General features: G+C 32.6%; 1 protein-coding gene across 2 annotated transcripts; it reads left to right on the plus strand.

Moving 5' to 3' along the window:
* The first annotated feature begins 829 nt into the window (after positions 1-829).
* On the plus strand, positions 830-7471 carry LOC143074419 (uncharacterized). 2 transcript variants are annotated; one of them, XM_076249891.1, is made up of 4 exons: positions 830-937; positions 4438-4525; positions 5632-5835; positions 7142-7471. In XM_076249891.1, exons 1-4 carry the CDS (start codon positions 920-922, stop codon positions 7426-7428), a joined length of 597 nt encoding a protein of 198 aa, XP_076106006.1. In that variant the 5' UTR covers positions 830-919; the 3' UTR covers positions 7429-7471. The 2 variants fall into 2 exon arrangements, with proteins under 2 accessions (XP_076106006.1, XP_076106003.1); XM_076249888.1 differs by lacking the exon at positions 830-937 and adding an exon at positions 1158-1223.
* Positions 7472-10694: the final 3223 nt, after the last annotated feature.

Below are 10694 nucleotides of genomic sequence, written 5' to 3' on the forward strand. Positions count from 1 at the left end.
GCCTATAGTATGGTCTATTTCTCAGATACATGATCATCGTATTTGGTGTATTGATGATTGCAAATAGTTCATATCTGTCTGGCAGATTCTAAATGAATGTGACCTCATTTTTATGGTTCAGTTTTCATGTTTTTTTTTGGTGTGTTTATCGGTTACTATAAGCAATATGTCAACTATTTGGTGTATGGAATTACTGATAGGTGTACATGTGTGTCTGGCAAATTTCATCTGAACTTAAACCTCATTTTTATGATTCATAAGTCAATGTTAAGTTTTCATGGTTATTTCTGTTTTCTCAGATTCTAGATTTTATAAAAAGTCTACTATATTTAGCGTATTGAATGATTGCATTGTTTACATGTTGTCTGGTATGGTTCGTTTGCCCTTGGTTAATTTGTCAATTTTCAATTTTCGTAATTAAGTCGGTTTCACAGATACTAAAAGCAATAGGCTACTTATACTTGGGGTATGATATGATTGCAAGATGATCAGTCTGGCATGGATCATGAGTTCTGTCCTTGAACACATTTGAATGGATCATCTGCCATTGAACACATTTGCATGGATCTTGATAATGTCGAATGTGTGTGATATTTAAAGCAAGACCTTTATATTACAGGCTGTCAATATAAATTCAGTCACTTTAAGTAAAGCAGGCGAGACATTCCAGGTTTTACAGACTAATATATAGTGTATCTTTTACTAATGAATTTAAACTACCACGGTTAGGACAGAATATGAAAGGTTAAACTTCCCGGATATACTAGACACATTTCTTTATTAAAACATAAAATAATTTGGTTAAAGGTTAACTTAAGGAAATACTATCAATCATAAAAAATGAGAACGTTAGGGTGGAGTTACATGATTTCCTTTTCTACCATAAATCAACACATTTTTTACACTTTGCTTGGAGGTCATGGAACGATACACGAAGGTAAAATTTAACACAAATCAGTTCGATCTCATTTCTCCGTATAACTTGTTATTACTTTTTTTTATTTACCAAGAAACAGTTGACTACGATACCATTTTTATTTAAATACCAAATTTTGTCATTTAAACTGCCCAAAGAGATTTGTTTAAATTTTTAAATGCATTCTACTTAGTATGCATACATGTTGCAGGGAATTGTAATGATGCCTCAGCGGCAGTGAATATAGCCAAAGAGAATGATTAATGTGTGTTTTGTAAACTGTTTGTCTTTTTGCCATGGAATTATAGTAAGTTCGTTTTTTCGACTTTGACAATTGACTATCGCATTAGCATCTTATTCCTCTGTTTAAACCAAATTTCCTGATTTTGAGGCAAATGTAAAAATGCAGCTGATAGCTAAGGAATTGAAGCTAAAAATTAAAGCTGATAATTAAAATAAGATTTGTTTATGTACTTTTACGTCTACATAAAAAAATTACCTAACCGCATTAGGATTTACAGTTATATGTGCATTAAAAGATTTCTTTATATTTTAAGATTGGTGTATTGTCAAGTAAACTTTTGAATAAAAGAGACCCAAGGCAACTTTGGTATATCAAATTATATGAATTACACTGATAAACCGTAGCGTGGCAATTCATCAATACAGGCATCGGTTGTAACACCTCATTTTGACTAGACTTGACCACGTATTCAAATACATCTCGCACAGAAAAACGGACATTTGCACTGCAAATTGGACTCCTTCACAGCATCGATTATAGGAAGAGATTTTTCCATGTAACCATATTTCTATTCTAAAATTACTGTGGCCCTTTGAAAACTGTGTATCTTTAGTCTATCAAGGAATAAAAAAACACATTATTTATTTCATTGAAAATCAATGAAACCTTTAAATAATGAGCTATAATACTTTATACATTTTTAATTGTCTGAAAACTGCTAGCATAGGAAATCTCAGATGGTACATACATGTTGTAGTTTTTGATAGGGGCTTAAAGTAGTTTCTTTGTAGCGTGTTTGTCTCGTGTCTAGCTCCGCAATTGATTTTAATCATAGTACAAGGACTTTATAGTTGGTATCTGCTTTCCACCACTAAGTCCGTTTTGGGAGAAATCTGTTTGCGCCAAAAATGCGTCCTGCGCCACAGCTTTTTTTCTCCAATGCTACGTTTGCGCCACCTGTTTTAAAATTACATGGTATCATTTGCGCCAAAAATAAAACATACGAGTGTGCCAATTAGAAGAAAAATTACTTCCCTCCACCTTTATTCTGACTTAGAATCGGCAGTTTACACGGCATATGTTTCCTTTTCTGAAACATATCTTCTTCTTACTGCTGCTGCTTGGGTATACTTCTCAAATTATTGTATGTAGTAGCTTGTAACTTCACTTTATTGTCCAAAAAAACACAAAAATAGAAGGATGAAATGCATAAACAGTTCAATGTAATCCTTGTGGAATGCTTCTGCTCCATCGCTGATACGTCTTGCGGTAGATAGTTTCAGCCCATACGCATGGTGTCATCAATATATGTGATTAAAACATAATCAGCAAATGCTTCCATGTTCTCTTTTGGCATATCTTGCATTAAATATTCAGCAAAGCAATAAGTTTTCTTCTCCCTCTGTACATTGACTGTCTAATGCATTTTAAGTCTTTTCTCTCCAGATGCTCATCTACATGGTGAAATACCTCCGAACATATGATACTTTTTAAGCCAAAAATAAGAATAAATATATATTTATGATAGATATGTGCATGATGTGTACAGGTAAATTGGCGCAAAATGAACTCCGAATATTGGCGCAATTGATACATTTGGAAAACAAAATTTGGCGCAAATGATACCCCTGAAAAACAGTAATTGGCGCAAAAGGACTGCTGCCTCCGTTTTGATATGAAAATAAAAGATATGACTGCCAATTAGACAACTACTCATCAGAGTTCAAATGGTGTGTATGTTAACAGTTACAGGTCACCGTACGGCCTTCCAACAAAGAGACTAAACCATAGTGTTTAGTCCGCTATAAAAGTCCCCGACATGATGAAAAAGTGTGAGACAATGCAAACGATAAAAACTAATGTCCTAATAAAAAGCGCTGTGTCTTTGTTTTTTGTGTGTTTTGTTTCTTGCTGTGCATGTATTTTTTTCTTCTATTAATCCCTTTCCACTTTTTGGGTGCGAGTGCTGCCTTGTAGTGGCATTAGTCTGCTCTTTTTCGAAATCTGCAAGGGTATCTTTTACGTGCAAGCGATATGACTCTCTCTTAACAAAGTTCAGCCATTTTTATAATTGCTCACACCGTCTGTGTATTTTTATCATACGTTTTCAATGTACTTTTGTTGTTTCACTTATTGCGTTTAATGAAGTATCCTTTTAAAAACAAGTTTAAACTTGAACCCCGCCACGTGTTTATTAGTGCCTTTTCCTAGCAAGACCTCGTCAATTTTTAGTTATATCTGAATGTTTATTTTTCTTTGGTGGATTAGGGTTCAGATAACATTCCCTTCGTACTCTCCAAATAATACTTTTTTTTCAAAAATATTGATTGCAAATGTATTCACATTAATTGCTAAGATATTGGACTCCTTTGTGATAACATCTGTTATTTATGTGTAAATAATGACCAAAAAAATTAATGAATTAAAACCACCTATATATTGTGTTTTTTATGCTGTTGTCTGTCTTTTGATGGTTTCTTTTTCTTTTTGTCATGGCATTGTCAGTTCGTTTTCGACTTATGAGTTTGACTATCCCTATGGTATCTTTTGTCTCTCCATTATAACGCTATAGATTATTTTACTTTCCGATTCTATCCTATGGCTATTTACCTTCTGATGTTAGTATGAACTTATGACACCTCTATCACCTTGAAGATTCTTTTTTCTATCTCTGTGATTAATAAACATTTGGACATTTTGCTTAAGGTCACATTTTAACATTTTGTCCCAACGTAGTACATGTATATCCTCGAGCATACAGGTTTGAACTTGTCACTATAAGAGGTTAAAAGGAAAAACGGAAAACCCAGATGTTAAATGAGTTCTGCTCACTAATAAACCTCCGCTCTTGCTTTTGGGTGAAATTATATGTTATTTCAGTGTCTCTAGTCAGACAGTATTGAAAATTGGTCTTTCTTAAGTTTGTCAAAAGACAATTTTTCATATAAAAAGAACTTTGAAAAAAAACCAGACATAAGCGACCCATTAAATTCCTTCGGGTGTTCAATAGATTTAATGATTAATGTAAGTCCTGATTCTACAGTAATTGACATTCTTTTATGATAACATTGTTTTTGCTCTTTCCAAATTAAGAAGATTGATATTTCCATACTAATATATGATGTTAAACCAATACTGGTTTGGATTGAAAAGCTTTTATTAATTAGAAAACGTACGAAAGGGTAACAAACATCAATATACACGCAGATACATATACTTTGAATAAAATGCATATAAAACAGAATAATATCTCTTTGAAATCTTAATTGCATTTCAGATCATATTTGTGGTATTAGTCCTGGTTGTTTTGAATGTTAACGGTCAAGCCACAATTATCGTGTGTGATGATGACTGCACAGAAAGAGGTATTTGTTTTTAAAAAATAAAGTTGCTTTTGTTCCATGGGTCGCCTGACTTCTGAAATTGATTCTGTCCTAATTCGAAATATGAATTTTCAACTGAGTATGAATTATCACGTCGTTGATGCATGCTTTGCAAGAGACGGTTAATATTCTTTCAACACATCTGGTCTCGCTCACTTCATTAGGGAATGATGCTTTAACTTCAAGGGAGGGGGGAATGTTTTTTTCTTAAAAAATATCCCTATCTCCAATTTGATGACAAAAAATATTGTGATCAGGCAAATATTTTGAATCCAGATTTTCCCTATACAAAAATAATAATTTGATGGATAGCGTCGAAAAACTAAAGAAATGTTCCCGCCGTTTGCACGATATAAACTATATGACAATGATGGATAAGTAATCTTCGACTGAAAGTAAACTGTATCTTTCTTTAATTTACTGTTTAAAAACTAGAAATTTCTCTTTTCATTATGTCTAAGTAAGAAGCCTATAACGGTGCTAGAAATTATGTCTTATATGTATACATGATTATCTGGAAATACCCGCTGAAACCTAGCATTAGGACCTAAATATAAATTCCAAAAATGGGACAAAGCCGGCTAAACCGGTAACAGAGCGAATGGCAACACTCGATATGAAGACTAAAACTGACACAGCACATATCCAAATCTGATTTTTATGAGCTAATAATTTTTCATAGGATGCAAATACATTTTCCACCAAAGATTATTTTTGCCCTATTGAAAATGGGAAGAAATTAAGGACGGTAGCTTGGATTAAATGTACATTCAGCCTTCTTATGTCATGTAAAAAAATGTCAAAACTGTATCTCTGCATGGCATACATGATATTTTTCATACATGCCGAAAAAGATTTGAATAATATCGATTTTGCTTCTCTGAATGTTTCATGTTTTATGGCGAGTGAAAAAGTATGGCTAGCAGTGCTGCTACTGATCAACATTACCATGTACATACGTACCTAGGTTGAATGACAAAAAAGAGAAACATTTTAATTTTGTGTCTTTGTAACTTTCCACGGGTTGTTTGGTTATTCTTTATATATTTTTTGAAGTAGTGTAGAAAACGTATTTTCCGTTTTTATAGAGACTGAAGCATTTACAGCTGGTTTCTTACTAGCCATTTTATCTGGATCATTCACGTCATCTTTTGGAAACATGATGGGAATAGATATGACTTCCGGTATGATGGGTGGAATGATGATGACGACTGCTGCCCCAACAACCACTGAATCAACAACAACAGCAACAACAACGGCTTCAACTGTCACAGTAACCCCGGTTGTTTATCGTGAGTAAATTGGAAATATAGATCGGTTAAAACAAATATATATTTCTGTTCCCTGCCTCTCTATTGACCATATTGAAGTTCAGAGATTTTGGTTATAAGCAGTGTCCACTCTGTCCAGAAATTTTTATAAGTCGGGCCCACTGACAGCCTAAGAGGGGCCCCGCTACAGTCATGCTTCAGTGAATTCCTATAGAATCAACCAATTTTTAGCCCAGAAAAGGGGGGACCCAGGACCCCTGCCCCCTCTTAATACTCTTCTGGATTTATGACCGAATTTGCACGGGATCGACAAACACAATGTTCAAAACTTTAGGGAATAATCGATTATAAAAGTGATTCTGTACCTTTGATTGTATTGGTGTTTAGTTTATAAAGTAATGCTGGTGGCATACAGATGCTATAACTCCAGTAAGATTGGTTTCTTTGAAATTACCAAATTAATTTAAAAACATACAATTGGAACGAACATGATGTAAGTGACTATCTGTGAAACCCGTATGTTGCAAGGGAGAGAACTAGCCTAATGCGTAGTAGCTTCTAATATGACGTCATTATTACGCTTTGTAAACAAAGCCGTGTTCTAATGAGCACAAAATATGTTTGACACATGCGCACGAACTTACTGTTTATATCAACGTTATTTCAATCGTTATCCTTTAAAATATATACATTTAAGCAGCTAACATAAACTTGTATTGTATATTTTCATAAAACAACATATATTTTCCCTGCACGTAGTTTTTAAACTTATCAAATTTGAAATGTAATGTACAGACTTCTCGGGGAGGAAACGGGAATAGCCAAAGTTTTTAACGGTATTTTCGTACGCGTTCAACCTATAAAAATACAGTATTTGTCCTATTAGAATCGAAATAATTCCTTCATGTCATGCTCTATGCTCATTTTAACATGGGTAGGCATTATATTTGACCACATTTTACACCTCGCTAACGCTCAGTGTAAAATATCGACAAATATAATGCCTACCCATGTTAAAATGAGCATAGAGCATGACATGAAGGAATTATTTCTTAAATGATACCACGTGGTATTCATTTGAGAGGTTCCGAAGGTGATTATTCATTGAAATTCAGCCATTAATTTGAATGAGCAATGAATAACTGAAATTGTTGAATCATACAATGTAACTTAAGGAGAAAAATGGTAAAATTAATTAAAAAATAAATGCTGACGATGATTCGAAAAATATTTGTATTCTGTTTTTACAAGAACCAGTGTTTTGCTATAGTTTATGATTAATGAATGTATCAATAGATATAATACAAAACATGTACTTCTGTTTTAGCATTGTCAAGCATGATCATTTGTCAGGATACGACAGCAACAATAAGATGCACCTCCCCCTCAACTTTAATTATATCCGAAGGATTTTATGGATTGAGAGAAGCTAACCTATGTGTGTCGTCCCCTACCGCCAATTTGGTACAAACATGTTCATCTAGCACTGCAAACACCCAAGTTATAACATTATGCAATGGAAATACTAAGTGCACACTGAATGCAAACGATGCAACTTTTGCTAATACGTGTTCAGGCGTGAAATACCTGGAAGTGAAGTACAGGTGTTCTTGAATATTATTACCAGTAGCAGTGAAATAAAACTTTAAAATAATAAGGCGATTTATGTTTTATGATATAATCATTTGCTTATCATTTCTTTGCTGTTAATGTACATCAATGTTCTGTAATATTTTCTGTAGTACATGTAAGTTAAACATACTACATGTATATATATCATGTACAATTATATTTTGTGGTGTAAACATTTCGCTTAATTTTGCAACAATAAAACACATTTCCTTAAAATTAAGTATAATTAGTAGTTTTGGGATAAACTAATTCGTTTTTAGTACCAAAACAACCAAAACAACCCCAAACAATTTTAATAACAAATAAAACCAAATATCGGTACTAGAAAATAGAAGAAGATGACTGGTATGAGTGTCAATGAGACAACTTTCCATCCAAGTCACAATTTATAAAAGTAAACCATTATACATGTAGGTCAAAGTATGGTCTTCAACATGGAACATTGGCTCAGGGAGAACAGCAAGCTATAAAGGGCCCAAAAAATTATCAGTGTAAAACCATCCAATTGGGGAAAACCAACGGTGTAATCTATGCAAGGAACGAGAAACAGTTATGAAATACATCAACAAACTACAACTACTGAACAATTTGAAAGTCGCCAATATTGTTGGCCATGCAAGTCTTTATACCAAAAAAATCACCCAATGCAACTTTTTACAATAACTTAAAGAAAATAAAATAGTAATATAATGTACATATCTATGCAATTTTATCTTTTTTAACATTAAGTGTGGACACCGATCAGTGTGTATAATCATGATTTTTTGATAATTTAAGTATTCTACTTTTTCCCCCTACATGTAGAGAGTAAAATATTAATGTATGGCGGTGCCCTAAGAAAAGAGATTGTCTTTTTGTAGTTCTATGCTATACTGTTTGCCACAGTTACATCCGTCTTGGTTCAATATTAGTAACAAAAAACTCAAAATAACCATAGTATCATTTATGGTTCAATATTTGGTTAAAATGTCCATGAGTATGGTGAAGAAGCTATTTTTTGGATTTCTAACACGATTATATGACGGGATTAAAATCAAATGTCTTATTGATATACAATTGTATGATAAGTAAACAAGTAAAAAACTCAACACAACCGATTTGGTCATAAATTTTCATAAATATAATGAGACAAACTCTTCATTTTGCACCTTTGAAAGGAGTATATAAGTCTGCATAATCACTGCAAGCTTTAGCATACTTTTTTTTTATATATGGACATAACAATAAGTAGATGTGGTATGTTTGCCAATGAGAAAGAAATCCACCAAAGACTAAAATGCACACGTGTGAAAAATGACAGGTCATCGCACGGCCTTTGACAATGAGTAAAACCAATACCACATATCAACCAAAGCTAGTAAAGGTCTCTGTATGATAAAGTAAGGAATATTTCCAAAGAAAAAAACGACAGCCTGATTTATACCTTAATAATAAAATTCAAAAAAAGCGAGCTCTTAACCCTCCTCTTTATTTTGAAAAGTGCATGATACAATGTAATAATATAGAACAAAAACATAACTAGAAAGAGCATATAACTAAATTATAACGAAATTTACATGTAGTTCCCATTCAAGAGTATTCACAGATTCTGAAAGTTAGTTCAAAGCCCAATTTCAACAGATAAAATTTATCAATTATTACAAGTCATGTAGTACATCAACAACGCTAGAACGGATTTGTTGTAAAGACAACTTCGTCAGTGTGAGAATATATAATCTTGTGTAATGCAAACATGAAATTATTGATAGTACATGTATCTATGACCATAAGTACTAGTTTTATCAACATTCTAGTTATGAATTACAGTTATCAAAAATACAACTAATTTGCGTACCTAAATATACACACAACGTAGAAGAAAATCAGTGTCCAAAAGGGAATATTAACAATAACGAATAAAAAATATCTTTTGTGGTCAATTGAGTTCTCTAAAAATAGAATTCGCATTGTTGATGGTTTGTCTGCCAATTATGAAAGATTCGAGGTATGGACTACCGATCGAAGATTGCTTACAAATATCCAAAGCAAGGATTCTCACTTTTGTGCTGTTTACAGCAGTTTCTGCTTAATTAATGACCAGTTGAAAAACTATTTGATGATAGAATTGATAATGGAAATTGGGAAAATGTCAAAGAGACAAAATTTATTACAAAATTAACATCTCTAATTAATTGTATCAAGTCCGATGTTCAGTACTTCAGTACTTTGATTAAGATTTGTTTATCGATGGGGTAGTTATTAAAAAGAGGTAAATAAGATTGATCATCATTCAAAATATAATCAGTAGAATTAGCAATTCTTGCATTAAAATCACCACATAGCAAAACATTACCCATTTCCATATATTTTGCAGTTTCCTGTTCTAAACATTCAATAATATCCCGGTCAAGGCCCTGGGTATATGATGACATTATACACTACACACATATACAAGTCTTTTTGAAAACCGAAAAAGTCCTTTTCTAACTTTATCCACATAATGTCAGTATAAGTGTTTTTGAGAATTTTTACATAAGGTTTGATATTTTGTTTAACTTAGACTGCCAACCCACCAAAAAATCTATTTTTTGTCCTAGTTTTAGGTCTACATACGTTGTAACAATTAAAATGACCTATTCTATGAATATTGGACTCGTATCCGATTAGCATTTCAGCAAGAAAAGCCAAATCATATTTATTAATTTTGTTTAAGAAAAGGGGATCATCTGTTTTGTTACCCTCCTTGTTCATAAGGCCCCCTAAATCGAGAAAGCACATTTTCAATGCCGTGACTGTTCTTGGTGGCATAGTTCCTTCTATTCTTGTATTATTTTAAATATTAAAGAAAGTTACAAAAAAAAAAAATGAAAAAGAAATATTTAGAACACTTTCCAAGTATTAATTTTTTTTTTATAAACAATATTATAAAGAAATATGCAAAATAATAAACCTTTTTATGAGTATTATGACAAAGAATATATTGGAGCAAAATATCTGAAGAATAGATATTGGATTTTCTTTAAAAGAATTGGTTTTTTTTTGTGTCTGAACTCAGTGTTACACGGTGTGTTCGATTTTCATCTGTATCGGGGTTATACAGGGTGTATAAGGTGCCAATTAAAAAATCAGAATTAAATGGCCTTCAAGTTAAATCAGTTGTTTGTGTCCTTGACTTTTGATTTAGATTTTTGTTTTCTTTTTAAAGACTTAGTTAGTAGTTTACCAGTATTTCCTTACGTGCAAATTTACACATTCAATTGAAATTAAGG

The sequence above is a fragment of the Mytilus galloprovincialis genome, chromosome 1 (assembly GCF_965363235.1).
Source record: "Mytilus galloprovincialis chromosome 1, xbMytGall1.hap1.1, whole genome shotgun sequence".
Lineage (NCBI taxonomy): Eukaryota > Metazoa > Mollusca > Bivalvia > Mytilida > Mytilidae > Mytilus > Mytilus galloprovincialis.

Bases quoted from the DNA above. Each gene is read 5' to 3' on its own strand.
- LOC143074419 (XM_076249888.1), top strand. From the start codon at position 1,173: ATGATTAATGTGTGTTTTGTAAACTGTTTGTCTTTTTGCCATGGAATT. The intron at 4,526-5,631 runs GTATTTGTTTTT...CCGTTTTTATAG, and splicing joins TGATGACTGCACAGAAAGAG to AGACTGAAGCATTTACAGCT. The intron at 5,836-7,141 runs GTGAGTAAATTG...CTTCTGTTTTAG, and splicing joins AGTAACCCCGGTTGTTTATC to CATTGTCAAGCATGATCATT.